This window comes from Colius striatus, chromosome 12, assembly GCF_028858725.1.
Source record: "Colius striatus isolate bColStr4 chromosome 12, bColStr4.1.hap1, whole genome shotgun sequence".
In the NCBI taxonomy this organism is placed as follows: domain Eukaryota; kingdom Metazoa; phylum Chordata; class Aves; order Coliiformes; family Coliidae; genus Colius; species Colius striatus.
In genome coordinates, this window is record NC_084770.1 from 15808018 (window position 1) to 15831187 (window position 23170).

At 39.9% G+C, this 23170-nt stretch overlaps 1 protein-coding gene across 2 annotated transcripts in view; it reads right to left on the reverse strand.

Moving 5' to 3' along the window:
• FXR1 (FMR1 autosomal homolog 1) overlaps positions 1-22983 on the reverse strand; it is a 35504-nt gene extending 12521 nt beyond the window's left edge. The window contains exons 1-8 of one of the 2 annotated variants that reach the window (XM_062005904.1): positions 22280-22983; positions 13185-13237; positions 8885-8978; positions 7538-7609; positions 5294-5442; positions 4749-4842; positions 3762-3878; positions 3492-3662 (exon numbers count right to left, since the gene is read on the reverse strand). In XM_062005904.1, the coding sequence (XP_061861888.1) occupies positions 3492-3662; positions 3762-3878; positions 4749-4842; positions 5294-5442; positions 7538-7609; positions 8885-8978; positions 13185-13237; positions 22280-22330 (801 nt within the window). In that variant the 5' untranslated portion in view covers positions 22331-22983. The remainder of the gene's footprint in view (positions 1-3491; positions 3663-3761; positions 3879-4748; positions 4843-5293; positions 5443-7537; positions 7610-8884; positions 8979-13184; positions 13238-22279) is intronic. The other variant, XM_062005905.1, reaches the window with a different exon arrangement.
• Positions 22984-23170: the final 187 nt, after the last annotated feature.

The window sequence follows — 23170 nt, forward strand, 5'->3', positions numbered from 1 at the left end:
ATCTTCCTTTAAACTGCTTTGGAAGCATTCAGGTTTTTTTCCCCCCACACAAACCGTGCTATCATTGATATTAAATTTGTTTTGCAATTTTCCATGTAGCTTTTAACATGTAACACACTATTACATCAGCCAGAGGACAACACATAGAAAAGTGGCAAAGGAGAAAACGAAAGAGTCTTCACTCTTGACAGTATCTGAACATTATGTCACTTGATAGAGATACTTCCAAGATGGAAGGACAATCTCTCCAGAGAATGGTAGAGCCTCACTGTAAGCAGCAAGTGCCTCTTTACAGCCTTTTCCATAAGAAAGATGAACTGATTTTCAGGACAGACTAAAAAAACAGCTGTTAGAAGTTCCCTTCTCTATGAAGTTTCTGTTCCCTCACTCGATATTCAAGAGTAGAAAAAGAAAGCAATGCAATCAGTCACAGAACTTTTCTTCTAACAGATTAGATTCATTTTGCATTCAAGTCTCAGTACCAGGTACTGTCTGCAAATACAGATTAATCCTCAGTGAATAAATGCTGCTAAAGTGACAAAAGCAGCTACTGCTCCAATGCCTGTGCACCACACATCCCACTGCTACCTTAAGCTGCCTTCAGAGCTCAGTGCTCTACAGGAGGATTTGGCACAGGTCAGTTAAGTCAAGGGTTCAAGTGAGCAAGAGCACTACAGGAAGGTACAGGAGCCTATGGACACAGCACACAAAGCCTCTTGGCCACAGGTAAGAAGTTTTCCATTTTCTCCATAAAAACTCTTCTGTTTCTCTCCCATCTTACACTTGACAGGAAGCTAAGCCTGAATACCTACAGCACCTTCAGACAAGCTCCCTCCTGTAACTGTAAGCAACACTAATGCATCCTGAACTCATCCTGAACAGTTATCACCAAAATGGTGTCCTGCACCATGAAATCTGGCCTCATCATGTCCCCTCTGCATTAGAAGCAATATTACAACCAAGGCGTTATTCTCCCTGCTAATAAGCCCTTTATCTTTCAATTTGCAGGCAACATATGAAATCAAAGCAACAGCAGCTCCTAGATCTATCAGATTAGTCGAGTCCTAGAAGAATAAAAATTTTATAACCCTCTACTACTGTCAGAGGTCAAAATGACAGCAATAGAAATATGGGCAAACTGGATTTAAGACAATAAACCAAAAAATGTAGCAGGGAAAACAGGTGAACAGGAAGCCTGTTTCTTTCATAGAGCAGCCCTTGCAGTCAAGGCACAGCCACATTACTAGAACAGTCCTTAACAGAAAAATTAAATGCAGAGTATTTTTCTAAACTCAGGATTTTACAGAGAATTTTTGAAGCAGGAGAGCTCTGAGTGTGGAACAAGAACTGTACGGCTGCAGCTTTCAGGCTACAGACTGCTGGAACACACTCCAACTGCAAATAATGGATCTGGCTCAGGAGTCTCACATCAGCTTCTGAGACAAGGTTTCTAAAGCCTCTTGAAAGTCCTGATAGCTCTTTTAGACCTTCCCAAATAGAAAACCCAAAATTACCTGTGAGAATCATTTGCAAAGCCGTGCAGATAAACACAAAGTCCTCCTCAGTCAAGACAGGGGACTGTGCCTTTTCCATTATGATACAAGTCCTTTTCCAAGAAAATAAACCACGTTTTAGTCTCCCAATTCAAATTAATCTCTGAGCTAATGAAAGCTCTAACAGGAAAACAAGTAGTAATAGTCTCCTGAAGAAAAAAGTCAGATGGGATCTTGCCATCCTTCTCTCCAAAGGAATGGTTATCACATGGCTTAAGTATCATAAGAAATGGTGCAAGATGGAAGAAGCTCAAGTGTTAAGAACTGCACAAGAACTGAGTGTAATTCAGTTTTGCCAGTAATAAAGGTGTAAGACATTTTTTTCCTCTTTTCTGATATGGCTCTCACTCTCTGAGGAAGCACAAGACTTCAGAAGTAGGGACTCAAGGTCCAAGCTCAAAAGTTCACACTGCTGTGGTACATACAGGCATCCCAAGTATCAGTTCAGGCAGAAAGGGAAAGTTCTTGGAACCAAAGTGAGCAGACAGGGGAAAAAAACCCACTGAGTAACATACAGTTTAGTTTCTTCATAACGATACATCTCCCTGTTCCTTCCCTCAAAGACTCTGAGCAACACTGAATTACTTCTATGCAAAACGTTAGCTATGGGAGACCCTCAGACTCTGACTACAGTGTCAAGGACACTGGATCACAACTCAAACACCAGACCTATTAGGGTCTGGCTGCTTGCCAACTTCAGCTGAAAAGAGACAAAAGCATAGATAACTACAGGCAGATACTGAAGCCCTTGTCACGTGGAATATTTAGGTTGCACGGCTTTTTTAGAAGCAGCTATCAGTTCTAAGAAGGACAAGGCTGGATGTGTCTAAAGGCATTTTTATTTAGGGGCATCTGGTGTTTATAATGGTTGCTGTGCACTACTGTAAGAGGCTGGTGACAGTCATAACCTTTCCACACGTTTCAGCGTCACATCATTCACATTAAACAGACTGAAACTGGAATACCACCAGATGTTCCACTATTTAAACTTGTCTGATTCTTCTTTGTGACCTGTAACTTACTGGTAGTACTAGAGCAAAGAACCACCTGTTGCCACCCTGATATCCTGGAAGTAGCCTTTCCAAAAAAAGGACACAGAACTGCAGAGATTTTGAAGAGCACAGAAGTTTGTTCTCTCTCCACAGTATCAACTTCATTTGACCTTTGTATCACAACCAAGTTCTACTTTTCACTAAGAGCATAATCCAAGACCTTCCAACACCTGAAACAGAAGACAATCAAAGATTTCTAAAACTGTTCACACCGCATACTCAGGTGATAGTAGCACCTGTAGAGTTGGTAACATGGGATAAAAACCCTCAAAAAAGGTTCTGACAGGGCCTTGGTGACAGTGGCATCTCTGCCACTATTCCTCTGCATCTTGAGTGGATCAATGTTCCAAAAATCTGTACTTGTGAGGCTTCAAGCAAAACAGGTTGAGTCATGCAAACGGAATTAACTCACAACAAACTGGTATTATTTTGCCAAAGCCAGCATTAAATTCCCAAAATGAAATGGTTAAAAGCAGCAGATAGAGGCTTTAACACATCTGGCTAGGTCAGAGGAGCAGAAACCACACAGTAGAACATGTATGAACTAGAAAAGGGGTAGGGGAAGAACCAACATGAACGGCATATAGGAAGGAAAAAAAAAAAAAATCTATGATCAAGTAAAATAGCAGCAAATGCTTCTGTCAGGCTGAGATGCACAGTGCAGTTTTCACATGGAGTGACCAGTATAGAACACACCTCACAGAGGTCATCACTGCAATGAAGTCTCATATTTCAAACACCTGTAGTATCATCTCCCAGAGCATGAACATACATTCACACAGCTACTCAACTATTTCCAGTTCTTAGTCTGGGTATAGCTCTCACCACTCTAAAAGCAGATAGCAAGTGAAATGCTCAGCAGATTCATACAAAGCTTCCCTCTTACCTCTCCATAGATTCTGAAAGTACCAGTATCCTCCTCAAGTTCAATGGCAGTAACTCCTGGAACCTTTCTGGCTTGTTGTATGTTACTGCCATGTGTTCCTATAGCAAGTCCCATTAAATCTTCTCTGACTACAAATTCCTCGTGAAATGCTGCAGCAAGCTGCTTTGTGCACTGAAGGGAAAACAAAGTAAGACTCACCCACATGTACTTGATGTAACCTACAGTTGTATGTCTAGTTTCAAGCAACAAGAATGACAAGCTGTGTCTTACTTCTAAGTGTTTTGTAGCTTCTTCATTTCTTGACATAAGCATAAGTTTGGTACGAATGCTGCGCAGGTGCATGTCACTCAGTATATTCACTCTCTTCACTGTTGCTTCACTGGCAGACTAGGAAAGAGAAAGAACATGGTTTCATTGTTTAAGCAAATGAACACTTAAAGGATAAATCAGGAATTTACTTAAACTAAACAATAAACACGATCTAAATTTCTAGAACTTACATGGACATTACTCTTCCTCAAAACCAAGCATGAGAAAATCAGCATCACCTCTGCAAACCAACAACTTCCTGTTCTCACAGTATCTTTTACACCAAAAATTGCACTGCTGGATATACACACTAACTCTTTCCTCTTGATGTTCCCCAGGCAGAGATTAAACATTCTACCACATACATGCTTGTCACTCACTGAATGCCAGAGCTAAGGAAATACGGAAGGAGATGTAATTTTGAAGAGTGAGGTTCAAATTTATGAAATATTAAGTCAACAGAACTGTGAAGAGAGACTAATGCTGGGAAAAGTCTATGTAATAAATTGGTCTCAAAAGAATCTAGCCAAACATTCCTTAATAGCTACATTGTACTGGTACAATTCTCTGTGCAGAAATCCAGCTGTAGGTCAAAGCACAGAGTGTAATACAGTACAGGGGGCAATCTACTGTTCCAGAACAGAGTAAGTTAAGAGTTCTTTGAGCCATCTGCACACACCAGTGAAACAGCACTCAGTTGTAGATGACAAACATCATAAAACAGTGAGACTAAAAGCTGCTCCGGAAGTTAGGCTGTGTCCAGTGCAGTATTTGGAGCCCCTGCGAAAGGCCTACCCACAAAGATTAAATTTAAGCACATCTACTTGTACTAAGTATCTCACAATTCACCTAGCTTGACAAGTTAAACATACAAATACACAGCTGGCTATGTACTTCCCATCAATAGTGTACTGAAAATGCAGCATTTACATATAAATAATTACCCACCAGTATTATTAGTTGAGCAGTTTCAGCATGATAAAAAATTCGACATGCTCCCACAGCTTTCTTGAAATCTTTGTGTGCATTTTCATTAGCACACCTGAGGAGACAAAATGACCGTTATTTCAACATGCTGCATCAAAAGAGAACATGGGGTATCAAGATCAGAACCAAGAATGTTTCAATAGCCTATGGGAAAGACTCTTCAGAAACTGGTAAATCCCTGTTCTCCTTTACATGATTCCAGAGCTTATTTCTGTGTGGAATGTATGCTGTGATGGGTATTTGACCAGTCTCAGTACTACATGCCTCCTATGAATACAGCACCTGTACAAACCTAAAGCAAGACTCGAAGCTCCCATCTCAGAAAAGTAACCTTTTGTCCCCACCCCAAAAAGCCCAGGCAATAGTTTTGAAACCAGCTACTCCAGCCATGGTCACTCTTAAGAGTTCTTCATGGACCTGTAAACTGGACTCAAACTTAAGCCAACTGGGTTTATTCTCCCTTCAAGTATTATCAACACCTTTTAAAAGCAGGCAGAGCTACTCACGCATCTCTCAGATCCTCAGGAACTTCCACTGTGCACTTGAAAAAGGTGTTCTTCTTGACAGTTTTGTTTTGATTCACAGGTCGGAGTCGTTCGTAAGTGACAATTTCATTGTAAGTGGCATCACATGCAGCATATTCAATGACGTAGAACTACAGAACAATTTTTTTTAATAGTAACTTCAGTAAGGAACAGAGACATACTAACATCACCAGCATCACCAACAAAGTCCAGAGGATCAATACATAAACCAGAACATAAATCTGAGTTTCTATACTGCTACAACTCTACAAAAACAAGGCCAGTTTAACCACAAATGAGCCTGTATGTATTTCAACACCCACACGATGTCTCAGTGAAGTCAAGGCATCCCATCAGCATAATTTCAGTCCCCCACAAAAGCATCTTTGATCGATTTTTCTCATGTGTATCCCTCTTATACAGTTCAAGTTCCAAAATTAAAAATGTTTACTAGAGCTCTAATTCTAAATCATACCTAATAAAAGCAAATATAACTCATTCTTCACACAATTATCTGTTCTGCAACACTTGGAAAAAAGAAAGCAAACTCCCTGTGAATCATGTATGATCAATGGAAAACAAAATTAAATCTGATCTAAGCTATCTCAGATTTAGGAAAGTAAAATAACTAAGATTTAACAGCTACCAGTAATCTACTCCTACACTTGCATCCAATACATGCATGTATAAAGATCCTGGTGTGCACAGCATGTCCAAAGCCTGGCTTTGTTAGAAATGTTATCCTCCCTTCCACCTGTACGAGATTTAGGAGTGCAGCAGTACTTTCTTCTCCTTCTATCTCAAAACTGGTATGTTTTTGCCAACACACACAATTTACTCAAGTAACAGGAGAAAGTAAGTCACTAAGGAAATGACATACTTGTTCAAGTTTTAAGTTCAGCTAAGGTATCATTCTAACCATATAAAGCTGCTCTGAAACATAGCACAAGACAAGTTAATGGATATTAATGAAAAATAAACACTAATCAGACAACTGAATTTGAGAGAACTACCACCATATATGTAAAAATATTAATATGGTTAAAAATCTGGTTATCAGAGCAATCACAAAGCTAACTAGTATTAGACACATCAGTCATCTGTGAATGTCACATTTGAGGAAAAAAAAGTGAATATGTAACTATGTTAAAGTTAAGAAGATGCTAAAATTGAGTGGTGAGGGAGGCACAACTTCATAAAATTAAATAGCATTGTCAAATAAGTTAAGACAGTGGCCATTTAAGGATGATTTCTTTTTCCTGTGAAAGATCTAGAAAATTAAGAATTGGATAAAAATGAATTGAAATTTGGAATGAAAAATGTTTCTTTTATGACTTTTTACAAAATAAGTAGCACAGTAAGGTAACATGGGAAAATTCCAAGTTCGTGACATACAAGAGAAAATTAGTACCAAATGACAAACTATCATTTAACGCAGTTTGTCAACTTTTCTCTTGTTAACAAGCTGTTCATCCACAAGGATGAATACACAATCTTCCTTTAATAAGTGTTTACCACCATATTGCCCTTACACAAATCAACAGCACTTACTATTTGTTGAGTCTCTAAACAACATCAGAATTTAGGTAATTTTTTTCTCAATCCATTTCCTTTAGGTTTGGGAATATAATACAGTAGAAGCAGCAAAACATGGGACTCATCCTACTGCGACATTAAATTCTCTTGCTGTTACTTTATAAAATAAAGCTTCAGTGAGACTGTATCAAACACTGCCATAGCTCTGTACACTCAGGTGCCTGAATCTGCAAGTTACTTCACAGGTGCAATTCTAACAGTCACCAGTAAATTACAAACTTGATTTATGTATAAGCACACGACGAAGTTCCTTTCCACTACACACAACAGAATTACACACACAAAAAAGAACCCAGGGCAACACACATCAAGAGCCACAGCATGCTTCATTTATCGAGTTCAAACAGACTTTAACCACAGGTGAAGTGTACTGCTTGACTTAATTTTCAGAACCAAGCAGGTTGTTAAAAGCACTGGTTTTATGCATGCATACCACCCTCCAAGTCAATAAACTAACAATAATTGAACTTGCTTAGCTATAAAACCACAGCCCTCAGTATAGGTCATTCTGAAGGGATGACAACTTAAGATTCTGTTTAGTCATGTTTTTGTAGTGCTTTATTCACAGGTTTTCCATATTACTGTATTTAAGGTAGCAGCATGAAACCAGTAAGTTTTAAAATTATTTACCTCTCCTTTCATCATTCGAACTTTTGCCAGCCACCAGCCACAAGGTTCTTGATCGTTTGCTCTAGAATAAACCTGAAAATTGAAGCAGTAAGAGACACTCAAAGCGCACACAGACATAATTCCTTGCCTGCACACATAATTAAGAAAGAATATTTTCTAATTTCCATTAAAATGGAATGGTACACTAAAGAAAAGTAATCTTTGTATAAATTATGCAGGCATGTGTTTATTCACTTATTTTTCTTATGCTGCACAAGGGTTTTGAACTGATGACCTTTGCATGCATTACTGACAATTCAAACAAAATTTCTAAAGGAACAGAAAACCTTGGTTCAGTGCTTATTCAGAGGCAATTCCTCACTAAATTCAAACACTGTCTTAACACTGAAAGTTCATACATAGGAGTAACTCCACAATTAAGATTTGTTTTGTCCTTGGCTTACCTGGTCTACCTAGGACTACTAAAAAGAATCAAGTCACCATGACTACATATTCCATATTTAAATGATACCAAATTAATGCACGGAGCCGGTACAGAACAGATGACTTCTGAAACTTCCATTTTCCTCATCTTCTGTAAGTTTCATTTACTCCTCATACACTTCTGACACACCAAAGTCATTTGCATACAGACTAAACAAGAAATTTTGCAGTAGCCAAGAGGCAGAAATCGTCCTTCACACTTAACCTCTAACAAAGCCAACAAATAGCATCTATTAAAAGAAAGCAACAGAAGAACACAGCCCCCGTACTTCATTGTTTCTTCAACTACTAGCTCCAAACTACTATAGTATCCTAAAGAAACACATTATTTTGTTTTTAAGGACAAGTAGAGTTGAAAGTAGAAGTTAAAATTGACTACCAAAATTACTAAAGATACTACAATGAGCTGGGAAGAGAACATGCACCTTTTAATTTCCTGGTTTAATACATCATTTCTGATCACACTGTTTTACAGAGGAACAGTGTTAATTCACACAACTTCCTACAGGACACTTTGAGTTAAAACTCTTGTTATCGAAAAGTTTTATTACATCTTCCTGTCAAAACATTCCCAACAGTTACAATCCAGATAAAAAATTAAAGTTACCTAGTTTTGGTTTTAATTCTGAAACATTCTGAGCAATTTTAAGTTTAGATTCTGAGAAAATTCCACCGGCAATTCTGTGAAAAAACAACCAACCTCAAAACCAACCCTGAAATGTTGGTTTCACTGAATGCTTATTATATCCATTAGTAGAGACATGCTCCACTTCAAATCTTTGCTTTGTTAATGTACTTACAATCATTATCACTGTCTTGAACAATCAGTCATCTATCAGGGCAGATTCATCAGGATAAACTCACCTCCACTTCATCCCCTTCACCAATTTCTTTCTTGATATCGGGGGGTGGTGGTAATCTGACTTCATTAAAGGGTACCTGGCGCTCTGGCTGCCAACTGAAAGTTGAAAAGATATTACACATTATTCCTAGAATTTTCCTGTTGATTCCTCAGTTTTATTTTTACAACTCTTGAGTTTTAACTAAACTTACTCTTTCCATATAATTGTCTGTTTCTTCATTGCTACAAAGCAATCTCATAAACAACAGAACAAAACAACCTCGTCAAGACAAGAAGAATATCTGGAAAGATGTTTAATGACAAGATAATTTTTAAATTACATGAAAAATTTAACTCTACCGAGTTCACTGAATGGTTTCACAAAACCCCAGTTAAAAGATTCTTATCTAATGTACTTATATTTCTACTGCTTAAGTCCTAATGCCTTAATACAGACATAAGCTTATCTTTGCCGTCTACCATGGGATTCATCCACTTTTTTCACCTCATACTTAGCATTTCAACTGTTTTAAGTATTCCAGTAAAATATGACCTAATCATTAACAAAACTTTACATTCCTACCTAAAAACGTGTTACAACTCTCAAGTTTAGTGTCTGGCAAACAGATTCAGTTCAAAGCAAGTCCTTCTATCTGCTTACCAATATCCATTACAAAATTAAAATGCTACCTTCTGGAACACAAAGGCTATTATTTTACCTTCGCTGGCTCAACAAAGCATTTTACTTGCAGAAGCGTACATTTCAGGTGCATTTTACAAAGACTACTGGAGCAATTCACATCCTCTGTGTTCTCCTGAAATTCCTATTCCTTCTGCTCTGTGAACATCACAGAGTATCATTAGCTGCTCCTTACTCCTTTAGTCAGAAACACAACTGAAGATTCTACATAGGTTGAAATAAAACCAGGGGGAAAAAAAACAGTCCCATGTAAACTTTATTAACTTCAGAGTATCCGAGGGACTTAAGACAATATCCATCATTTATACCCATCTTGAAGTTCACATCAGGTACAGAGAGGATGCAGAACCAACTTCTAACAGCAGTTACTGCAAGTAATTTGTTTTGCTTACTTCTAACACTTGCAGACAGAGCAGCCTAAGGTAATAGAACAAGATGCAATGTTAAGAGCAAAGGCACTTCTGCAGCTTTCTACAAGATGGACACATTTAAATGTTTTTTTCTGAAAAGACAGCTTACACCCAAGTACTTCACTCCATAAAGAGGTATGTGAGTTATCCACATAGTTTTACCCTAAGCATTCCTAGACACTTTTTTCTTTTAACTTCAAACAAGAAAACCACATGAAGATTATGTATAGCTTTTGTTGAAGCTGGAAGGTATTTTTGTCATAAAAAGCTATTTAAATATTCTGCTTCTGAGAAATGGCAAAGGAGGTAGACAAAGATCACTTGCAATTCAGTTGCTCTTGTTGCAACTATAACCATCACTGAACTCAGGGTTTGGGTTTTTCCTTCTCCTCACAGTCTTTGTGAAGTTATAACTGTCACATGCAAACAGTAAAACTTGAGGACTAAATGCATTCCCTAAATTACAGGGTATATAAAACTGCAGTTTAGAAACAGTGTGAGTTTAATTATTATAACTGAACAACAGGATAAAAAATGTTGCGAACTCAAATGAGCTGTTCAAAGTTCTCTTGAGAATTTCAACTACACAGCACAATTGAAGAACCCAGTAAATGGGAGTTTTAAAGTTTTAAATTGCCCATACTGAGATGCTATGATTGAAGAGACCTGTGCCTTCAATAAACCCACCTGAAGTTGCAGTAAGCTAACTTTGGTTCCACCTGTAATCATCTAAAGAAGTGGATGGTCAAATGATGGCTCTTCCCTATCAGCTGCAAGATGTTTTGGTGTTTTGAATAAAACAGTGGAAAAGTGCACAAAAGGCTGAGAATATGAAGAGTCAAAGTTTTGATGGCAAATGTCCAAATTTAAGCATCTCACTGATGAAATGCAAACCGAGACGTTTTAAGAAAGTACTTGTGACTGGCTACAAATCACCTGCTAAGAGGACCTGAGAGACTGATGCCTAATAGTCTGAAGGATAATCCCAAATATCTGTCACAAATTATAGAAAAGGGAGGTGCTCACATCTTTACAACAAAGAACTCTTTCAATCTGGCTGCCTCTAATTCCAATGGGTCTAACATGAAATTGCACCTTGATATGCAATTTTCTGTCTTACACTAAGATCAGTTGCCAGTTTCTCAAGCTTCCACATTCATTCCCCATCTCCCTACCTTCAAAAAATGTCCCTCCCTAAAAAAATCGAGGATATCTGCCCAAAGATTAATTACTGCTATGGTCATAAAATCATTATTAGCAGTCTGTGCTAGTGTAACTTCAGGAACTTTACAACAGTTGTAGACAAAGATTGGTTATCAATAGCAGAAAATGGAAACTGACAATTTATAACTGCCTTTAATGGACTAGATGCATTTACTTCATTAGTGCTGATCACTATCATAACAGAATGATGCATTTGAGACAGGACACTTGCCAGCTTCAGTTCTACTAAAGCCTTGAAGAATTTAACTCTGTAAAAAAGGTAATATTTTACCAGATTTATATCACAGAATAATTTGATTAGAACTGTATATATACTTCCTTTTAAGACCTATTTTTGGTCAACAAAACACTCATGGATCATGACTGCTGCTGCCAGAGTTTAGTATCCATGTTACCTGTGTGTTTTACAGGAACACTAGAATGTGTTTGCCAACAATTAGATGCCTGCTGTTTCCTGACATGAAAATATGTGCTTTGAAAGCAAAGAGCCTCTTAGAATCACAGAATGTTAGGGTTTGGAAGGGACCTCCAAAGATCATCCAGTCCAATCCTCTGCTCAAGCAGGTCCAGCTAGATCAGGTCACACAGGAACATTTCAGGAACAGGTGGGTTTGAAAACCTCCAGAGAAGGAGACTCCAAACCCTTCCTGGACAGGCTGTGCCAGGGCTTCCTCACCCTTCAGTAAAGAAGTTTTTCCTTAAGTAGTAAGGCCATCAAAACTGAAGATTTATCACATCTCCTCACACCACGGATAACATGAAGGACTTAAATTGTTTTTTCTGTTTGTTGGGTTTTGGGGTGGAAGTAAAAAAACTAGGAGACTGCAGTAACTTCCATAACCACCTTAGCAAGTGTTAGTACAAACTATGGCTGCTACCTCATCTTTTTTGTAAAAGAAGGGCTAGAAAATACAGGCTGGGAAAGAAACAAAGACTGAACTTTGCAAGGTAAATCCCAGGATTCTTTTTCCCCCTCTAGAATTTATTTTTAAAAACACATATATGTATGTGTACACACAAGTATGCACACACATACACACCCCTAGATTATATAAACAGTATTTCATGATCCTGAATATAAAGACACACTCACCTACTCCCCTAATATTGCCTTTATTACCCAGCATTCTTTCATGAAGAAAGACTCAGACTAATCTACAGGTTGGTGCTAGCAGAGTTTATTAACAATTCTCACATCAGAAGCTGACACATTTTGAGAGTCTCCACCTAGCAGCTGGAAGGTAAGCAGGGAAGAGGATGTAGCTCCCAGAATATTTTAAATTAGCCCTGGAATCTCCCAGGTAATACAGTGTTTTATCAGTCCGAAAGCTGACAAAAGCCGAACAACAGGTATTCATTTGTACTTGAACATACCATGGATTAGCTTTGACTTGCCACTACAAGTCCCTAGTAGCACTGCTGTGTTAATACATTTTCATTAAATTAGATGGCCTCATGGGTAATTCCTTCTTCAGATTTGCATCTTTTCCACTAAAATATTGGGTCTTTAGACTGGTTATCTACATCTATTTATTTTCTTAATAGTTAAAAATAAAAGTTAATCATTGCCAGGATCCTTCTGTATTTCTCTCTGGTTGAGACACAGATCAGCATTCCTCAAATTAAACATATAGAAAAATCGTCCATTTAGTAGAAGTACTTTGGTATTTTCCATCTTTTTCTGCTTTAGTATAAGACTATCAGGCCTCTGCCACTGATTATTTTAATTAAATTTGGCTGTCACATCTATGGGCATGACTAAATATACCGAAAAATGTAAAGGACTGCGTAACTGATGAGATGAATTCTAATGCAGTGATTACAGAACGTAGGTCATGGAGAGTGGGAACAGAATAGTGAGCCTGTACTTCTAAAACTATACCTTCCCTGTGAAATCTACTTCCTCTCAATGTCAAAAGAAACAAAAAACACCACCAAAAGACAAAACCAAAATAACAACAGTAGTCAAATGATTACTAAAATACTTACTTGTTTTCAAATACAACTGTGAGGGAGTCCTCATGGACATCTTTGATAAATCCCTAAAATAAAAAAATTTTATTATAAGAATGCATGTAATATGAAACAAGGCAGTGATTTCAATACAGTGTGAAACTGAGCTGAAGAGCAGACCACTACTAATACTATAGCTCCAATTTACAGAAGTTCCAAGACATGATTCTACTATTCACATGGGGTTCTTGACATTCTTAGTTGGCTAGCCTAAGAAAAACAGTACATAGGGATTGTTCCAAATCAGACCAGCATATTTATAAGTGAAAACTCACTATCAGAGCTTATAGTTTTATCCACAGGTGTATACAACGGTTTTACAGGAACAAAATGTGAGCCATCTGGGCCCAGGACAATGGATAGAACTCACAACACAATGTCAGATCACTGTACATAGCATCATTTGCTTTATAGGTGCTCTCAACACAAAACTGAATCCCAAACAACCATCCTTCAGAACAGTATGACAGCAAGTTTGAGTAAAGTTTGGCAACCCAGGCTGCCATACAGTTAGCTATAGTATCATCTTTCAAGTACCAAACTAGGTACTGTAAGAGGCCAAATACCTGTAGGACCTCACAGGGAAATCAAGAAAATACAATATTTCACAATTATTATCATCTCAGAAACAATTGTGGTAAAATCCCATTTCATTTTCTTTTGGAAAACAAAGTCAGAAACCTAAAGACAAAGAACCTGACTGACACAGTTGTACTCCAGTTAAGTTCCTACATCTCTTGGTTAAAGAAGACAGGCAAGTTGGAAAAAAAAAAGGGGGGGGAAGAGCTGATGAAGGGACAAGAAAGATCTTTTAAACTCCTCCTGCTTTTGCTATAGCCTAATATTTGTACAAGTAAAGGAGGTCAAGAGGGAACCTGAAGTTTTCAAGGGGTAAGAGAGCTGCACAGCTATGTTAAGAGAAGTTCCAGGAAATCTGCTGAATGGATTATATCCACTTAGGAACTTGCCAGCTGAGGAGGACGAAGAATCTATCAACCATGCAAGGAGCAACTAGCCCACAGAGGTATTATGTGTCAGCTCAGGAAAGGAAAAATTTTGACACAGGAGATCCCACAACGCAACGACAGGCAGTAAAGGGGCCCATACTGACAGCTGGTTGCAAAGAGCCTATATAAACAAATCTCCTTTTACTTAAACTCATACTCAGGCAGTGCTGTGAAGGCATTTGCTCAAAATCTGCTTTTCTGCTCCCTGAGACTCTTCACTCAAAACCACCTGCCAGCAACAGAGAAGACTGCTTCTAGCAGAAAGCTTGCTGGGAACCCTGAACAAAGCAGGTCATCACAAATCACCTTGTTGAACTACCCAGTATTCTCCTAATAAAATAAACCCTTTCAATGGCCATCCTGTCACTGCAAGGGAAGGAAGACAAATCTCTTGCTTTGAAAGGATAAGTAACTGCAACAGTTAACAATAAAATAAACCCATAATCGGGGACTTTTAGTTTCAAGAATTTTTGGGACAGGTAACCTGAAGTTGTACCTGTTTAAAGATACAAGGAACATATAGAATTTTACTTCCCGAAGTATGTTAGCTAATAACAGAGATAAAGCATAACTTTTACTAAATTTATGCTACCAGTGTCCCCTTTAAACACATCCCAACATGGGGATGAACTAACATGGCATGGAGTGCAGGAAGTTAAGAGTTGTTTTACTACAGTTTATTCAAACTCTATACAGGCACAAGACACCCAAGTCATGGCACTGTGCACCAAGTTCACCGCTCTGCCAAATGACCATTTACTAACAAAAAGCAGTATTTACAGAAAGAGATCTAGCTCCCTACTATGGACAGACACATATCTGCATTCCAAGAGTCTGTGGTTCACTCTTTGCCTCTCTATGCTACATTATTTCATAGATGAACCTTACCTCTTACATGCTCTCACAGTACTTAACATAGGGGGTAATATGTATTTAGTTTCTAAGATCAGCCTATAGCAGATAAAAATTTATTCTGTAGATTTGAATTCAGTTATTTTTTCTTTATTAAAAAATCAGAACTTTAGAATCAAGACAGCTTCAAGACCAGGTGCCATAAAACACCTGAAAAACATACCGAACATAACGCTCTGTGGAGCTCAGAAAATCTTGAATCCACTGACAAGCTACAGGTTTCATTGATAAGACAAAAGAAGTGGAAAGGAACCCAACCACAGACTTTCTAGTATTTCAGACAATTAGTCCATTACTAGGTAAAGCCTGGCTTTCTATGTAACAATACAAATAGGTTTAATATTCCCAACTGATTTTCAACCTCAGTTCTGCTGAAAAATGGGAAAGCTGAAGTAGAACAGTAACACAGAGACAAGACAAGCAGCAGACTAACAGCTGACACTGCATAAACGTCATCTGGATGAATAGAAACATCCAACACTTCATAATAAAACTGAAAGTCCAAATTCCAGGCAAGCATCTGTACACTTTACAACACCATATGAGTTTCAGGAACTCCTTGACTCAAGGAAGTCTTTCAGTTCAAAGCATGTGTGCTGTTCTGACTGTACGAGAACAGCATGTGGACTCCTGGCTAGCAGACATATATGCAGGGACTTGCTTCAACTTAGCTGAGCAGCACTTTCAGTTGGCTTGCTCAAACTCTCTCACTATTTCTATATGAGAAACACTCAAAATCAAATATAACACCATGTATGTATTTCAGGTCACAAATGGACATATGTAAAACGTTAAATAAAATTATATCATTATTATAGCAGTGTGAAAAAAGTCTGATCAGGGTCTAATCATATGAACAAAATAGTGAGGGAGTAACATAAAAGTAAAAAATCCCAAGAATAATTCTTCCTACCACTATCAATAAACTAGAAACCACATTTACAGTAACTGAACCACTGCAGTCTAAGAGGTATTATGGACTATATGGTTAATTTGTAATACAACTAGAAATAATCAGTAATCAAGATAGGTTTTAAATAGTTTTGTAAGAAGTTATTCCATTATTTCCAAGAAACATGCCAAAAGTATCATTTGTCAAAAATAAAAATTCCTGCGTACCCCTTCCTTTGTACAACCCTGACCCTTTATAAGCATTATCAGCTGTCACTTAACAAGTCTGAGATAAAAACAAACTTCCTGCACATCAGGATGACATTTAGTGTCATTTCTGAAGAAGTAGTCCGAGAGCCTTGAGATTTTAAGTTGCACAAAATCTTGGGATGTTACAATATTTCTCAACACAATTACAGATTTTTTTTTAACATTTAAAGTTCTATGAAATGCTACAATTTCACAATGATTTCTTCGGAAAGGGTACAATGAACATGTACCAGAGAAGTAAATACCCTGCTTTTCAACTAGGAGTTTTTTAGGAGTTCTCAATGAGGTCATCTATATAAATAGATTTGTTCTTTAAGCCTATACTTAATTCTACAAAATTAAGTAGTGATGCACCATCCTCACTTTTGCCAAAATGAAGAAGGTAGTCCATTACTGAAATTTACTTCAGCAGTGTTAACTAGGATAGATAATGCCTGTATCTAAGTTTGAAGTCTTCTACATTCCTTACACATTATTCCACGTATCCTCATTCCAAACAGAGGTGCTGAGGGAGAGCTAACAAGAGACCACCAAATACACCATCAATAAATAATGCTGGCATCAAAACCATATAGTGATGAATTGTATTATTAGCAAGTAAACTTACATGTAATGTTTATATGTGTTTTACACCACATACCAAACCACGGAGGGCAGGAAAGGAAGAAAAAAATCATGCAACTTCATCTTGCCAGACCTCCAATTTGGACTGTGCAGATATTAGTGTCAGTCACTCAGCTTACGCCATGAGCTGGATCTCTGGCAGTCCATGTATGCCCCTCTTGCTGCAGCCCAGCTCCCGAGGCAGACAGGAGACCATACTGTACTACTACAGGCTATTAATGTCGCACTGGCTCCCCAGGCACGTTGGTTCAGACCTGTCTCTGCCACTCACTTGGCAGAAGCCAGGCTCCCAACACTAGCACCTGTAAAATGAGGGGTAGTATTGCCAAGACTCTTGCCTACATTTGGGGTCAAAGACACAGAAAGTCTAATAGTGCCATATCATGTAAAGAATGAACAAAAGGACAGGAAGCTATGAACAAATAATTTGCCACAAAATCACTACAGCTGAGATTTCATCTTGTAACATACACTTCCTTCTACCTTGGTCTTGCTCATGGATTTAGGATTAGGATCTGCTGATAACATAAACGGATCAAGACTTACTGAAGTGCCCTTACAGTGAACTATATGTCTCTCTCTCTCTCTCTCTTTATATATATATATATACACACACTTCTTTAAATTCAGTTCCAGGAAAGTCACAAAATCTGTGTAACAGGCAGATGCAATCTAAGTTCCCTAGTCATCCTGCTTTCTTATCTTACCCCCAAGCAGGACGGTCCAACCTAAAAATGAGGTGCTGTTAGTTTAGCTGCAAACATTCTTTCCAGGGACAGCCACTGTGTTGGCCTTGAGTCACACATACCTGCACACTAAAAACTATACTGAGATCACCTTACCTACTGCTGAGCAAATTTCAAACAGTTAAGGCTTTGGCATCTGGTACCATGGACTGTTTCTGAATCAGTGATGTAAAGGTCAAGAAGTCTATCTATATCCAATTACTGGTCCTTTCACTCCTTTCTGAAGCAAGAACCATTAATATTTTTAACTAATATTCACACATAACTGCTTAGTGTGACACATACATGAAATAATTATTACTAAGGGATGTAGCTATCCCACACTGACTCCTGGAAAAAAGAAAGTAACTTTAAACATCAAAGTAAACTTGTAAATAATCCAATCCCTGGACTCAAAAGACTGGACTTCATGAAGTTCTAGTTTCATTAGAAATTACTAGCTGCACCTGCTTATACAAGGCAGTAATAAAAAGAAAGCAGATCTAACTTGCTACAAAACACAAACATTACAAGCAGACATCAGGTGAGAAATAGATTTTAGCAACAAGAGAAAAATCTATGACATTCTGAATGCCTTAGTTCCATTCAGAATCATAATTATCATATGGAAATTCAAGGGTCTTTATGGCAGTTATGCAAGAACTTCAGCACCTAATCCCCTGCTTTAGGCTTATTCATGAGAGTCTCACATTACTTACACCACTTTCTTCCAGACCTATTCCCAAAGGGCAGACCTTCTGAAAGGCAGTCTCCACTGACAATGTACATCAGCAATCAATAACCACTGCCTGTGGCATCTCCCTTTTATCAGCCTAAAAGGGTCATGCAAATGGCTCATCAACAGCAATGACTACACATTCTTGTACCAATCTACACAACTTTCAAGGGATCAAGAACAACTTCAAAGTGTCTAAAATCATCCCCCCATTATGGTTGGATACAATCATAAGACACTTCAGATCTTTAAAGAAAGAAAAAAAGAGTTATTCTAGTGACCATGTTTCCAGGTGTATTAATTGTGCAACAACAGCTGTCTAAGCAACACTCTTAATGAGAATTTCCTATTTTAATAACCATCAAGCTAACAACCATTTAGAACTCAAGAGCTGCTTTCAAAGTCAGTAATTAAAAATAAGAAAAATGAAAAAGCCATTACATTTTTTTAATTGATTCATAAACTTTTTCTCATACGGAACTGCTCATCATGCTTTCACACTGCACATGTGGAGCAATGTTGTACGCTTCTGTCTCATCATTTTTTCCCCTTAGTAATAGTTTGGCTAGTCTCTACCTTGAGCACTATGCCAACTACTGTTACCAGCACTTTGGGTAGTCCTGTTACCAGCACAGCTGCATCTCTTTAAAAGAAGACGAGAACAAGATGGAAGAGCTTTAGAACTTGTAAATTAAATGCTGATGTTCATTCTAATTCACATTTTATGCTCTTACACAATCTGAACAGCTACTACTCTAGAAAATGTTGCAGGGGTATGCAACACACCAGTCAGTTTTTTCTACAAAGAAAGCAATGGTTCCTTCAGAGCTACTGAGATGCTGCTGAAACATTCAGTAGAGGGAGTCATCTGGTTTTCCATAGCTGTATCTTGGTCTCTTTTTATTGTAAGGCTCAACCTGTTTCACGTGAGTTGACATCTGATCCCATGAATAACGTGCAGAACTGGGGCAAATGAGCATGTGAAGGATGAGGGAGATACTGGATAAAACAGAAGCTTTCATCAACCCCCTCCACAACACAAACTTGATCTTTTTTCAGAAGACCACAACCACTTTCAAGGAGTTCAGTGCATTTGTTCTCTAAAGATGATGGGTGCTTAATATTATGACATATGCAAACTCTTCTGAGCTGCAGGGTGTGGCCAAACACTGGCTCTACTGTACACTGGATGAGAATGTCAGATAAAAGATCAGGTAGATGCTGTTCTGTTCTCCAAATTATATAGCTTATTTAAAACAAAAGGAAAAATGCAGATTTATAAGTAAAAAGTTAAATGTAGATCATAATATTTTTTGTAGAGGTCAGAGCATAAAACATCTTGGGGTGTCTACCATAATCACAGTTCCTGCCCACTGATTTATGCATCAGGAAAAACCTTGTCACTTTTCATATATTTTAATAAAGCACATAATTTCCCTTACTAATTTATAGCAACCATAGCATATACATACAAATACACATACAAAGAACTCCCTGTTAAAAATGAATTTTACTAAAACCAAGAAAAATTATTACAGGAACAAAAAAAACCCGTAAAGAATATCATTTACCACAGTTACATCTACTAACTACTGGAAACCCTACTATAATGCTCCAATAGATTTAATCACTACATTTGCTCTACTACAGCTAAGGTGCAGATCACATTAACAATTCATTAATCTGTCATACAATTATTAAGATAATTAATTTGGGTTTTTATCTCTGTTGGTACAGCACGATCCTCCTCACCACGTTTACCAGGAGGTACGCTGTGCTGATGAACCCGAATCCATATTGTTCTGAGGGCAAACCTCAGATTTCATCCCATCTTACAAATTTTGCTTTTCTCTTCAGAAAAACTTTGCCAACTTCTGTACAGTGACATGGGGCTTAGACAAAATGAGCCTATGCTCATTATCTTACTATTATCTTGCTATTATCAGGGCTATCTGCTTCCAAAACCAGGATACTTCCTAAATGAAACCAACACATCTCCCTTCTTTGCTTCAGAAACTAAGCAGAAAGTTACTAGTGCTATTTGGTTCCAAAATCTATGCATAACCCTGTCTACCTCAACAAGACTCACAAAATGTAGTCACAAACATTCAATTGCATTAAGCTCACAAGAGCAGTCTTTGGAAATAGTTTTGGTTTAGTTTATCTGGTTTTGGTTTTTGGAGGGGTTCTGTGGGATTTTTTTATTCTGAAACGAGGCTTTGCTCACTATGAGTCCAACCACTTTAACCTGATTTCATCCACCATAAAGATTCCATCACTGACTTAATCCCCATTTCATCAAAAAGCCATTAATGCCATTTTTAAGTAAAACTTCTGCTTTTGTTAGTCACTGTTCACAGAGCTAAAACATATGACAGTGCTAATCCAATCATGACAATTCACACTGAGGAAGAAACATCATCATTGCAGACTTTACATCAGACTTGTAACAAATCCTTTGCACACAGATCCCTTCAGTCCAAGAATTCAGTACACCTCCCAATACTCCCATTAGTCTCACGTTCCTTTTAAGCAGAAGAAATAACTAATCCATGGTTTATAAAGTTGGTCAACATCATAAGATAGAAAATTAAAAGCTAAGAAGAAATGTCTCCAAATGGGCAAATGTCTCAGAATGTTTCCTAATGGGCAGGGTAAATGAAAAAAGTGCCCAACAAACCAATCAATTCTACTTAGGGAGTATCCTGTTCAAAAGGAAAACGATTCTGATGTGGGTCTCTGTATAGTATTTCGACTCCAAATAAAAAATTACCTTACAAAATTTGTTATCTACTGATCTTGGTCAAAATTTAAGAGGTGTACCTAGCAAGGGGATATAGCTTACTCTATGAGGAAAGAATGTAACAGGGTATCTCCTGTCTCTTTTGACAGTTGAAAAAACTAACTCCTGAAGTCAGCTGGTTACAATCCTTTAAACACCAACTGCCTTTACATACTGTACAATTACCACATGACTTCCAAGCCGAATGCACAGCTGCACAGGAGATTCAAGGAGGGGGAGGAAAAGGACATCCCCACATCCCCCCCCCGGTGTAATACTGCATGTGCAATACCACACTGTGTATGCTGTTAGGCACAATAGCTAAAGGGAGTCTTGAGATTAAACACTCCCAGAACACAGCTACACTGTGTGCTCACAATACTGTCTGGAATCAGCCCTCCTGGAAAGGAAGACAGAAGGCTACTGCCATAAAAAGAGCTGGGATTCTTAAACATCTGAAGCCAGGCTTAGGGGAAAATGACTGACGGGCAACAGCTGAGAGTATTTTGCATTGATCCTGTAATATCCTGACATTCCAGAGAGGGTGATGGCGAAGGAAGCTTTCTGATGACATAAATAAACGTGAAATCTTAAAACAATTATTTCAAATATTTCAAAATTATTATTGTTTTCGGCTCTGTCCATCGCACCCCACCCAAAGCCCCCACTTCCAAAAAAATCCCTTCCTACGCCCACCCATCCTTTCCAAAACGAAGCCTAAGCAAATCCCCGTGCAGTGCATCTGCTCCCCCCCGGCCCTCCTAGCGCTTTCCGACACACTAACCTCCCCTGCAAGCAGCCCTTATCAGCCCGCCTCGTCACCGCCTTCCCGAGCCACCGCCGCCCCGCTCCATCCCTGCCGCCCCCCAACCCCTTCCCCTCACGCCGGCCCAACGCCCCCGCCGCAGCCCCCTCCACCACCGCCCCCACCACACCCAGACACCTTCTCCCAACGCCCTTCCCCCCCCCCCACCTTCCCCTCCCCCGCGGCCCGGCGCGGGGCCTCCCCCTCCGGCCGCCGCCAGCCGCCCGCCTCCGCCCAAGCTCGCAAACCGCCCCGCGGCCGCCCCTTGCGCTGCCGCCGCCGCTCCGGCCCCACCGCCGCAGCCTCCCCGCACCGGTACCTTGTAGAAGGCCCCGTTAGAGCCGCGCACTTCCACCGTCAGCTCCTCCATGTTGAGAGCGCAAAGGACGCCGGGACGTGCTTCTAGAAACTGTCACCACGGGGGGGAGCGCTGCCGGGCCCCCCCCGCCTCTCCGCCCGCCCCCCGCGGGGTGGGGGCCGCTCCGGCACCGCCCCGCCGCTCCCTCCCTCGCCCAGCCGCGCGCGGTGGGCCTGCCCACGCCGCGGGCGGGGAGGGGGGTGCTCACTGCCGGCGGAGCGGGGCGTTCCCTGCGGAAAAGGTGGTCGGCCGCTGCCGTCTCCCCCCGCCGGAGCCCGCGGGAGTGGGAGCGGCCGGGCGAGCCACCCGTTGGCCGGCGCGGTGGCCGCGGGAGCTGTGGCTCCCGCCCTGAGGCGCAGGTGGCCCGGCTTCCTCGCCCTGCCCCCGCGGTAGCGGTCGCCGCGTGGGGAGCGAGGAGGCAGCGGCGCTGGTGCTGCAGCCGGCGCCGCGGGGAAAGTGCGGTGGTAGTTTTAAAAAAACGCAGTGAAAAGGCCAGGCCTTAGGGGCCGCCGTCCGTTTCCCAGCCGCCTCAGGCGGCCTGGCTTGTCGCCCGGTACAATCAAGATGGTGCTCGTCATCGACCCCACTCTCACGCTGTCGTTGCTGTCTTTGTCCCTGCCGGTGCTGGATCCGGCTTGGCTTGGGGGCGGGGAGCACCCCCGCAGCGATCGGCCCCGCCTCCCGGGCCGTGCACCCCGCGGCGCTGCCCACCGCCCTGGCAGCGAGTCGGGAGTCGCCCGGCTGCAGCCTGTGGCCATTCTGTCTTTCGGCTGCTGCAGAGAATAAAAAATGTAAGATGACTTTGCTGTTTGATGACCCTCACAACACGATCAGACACGAATTTTGCTATGA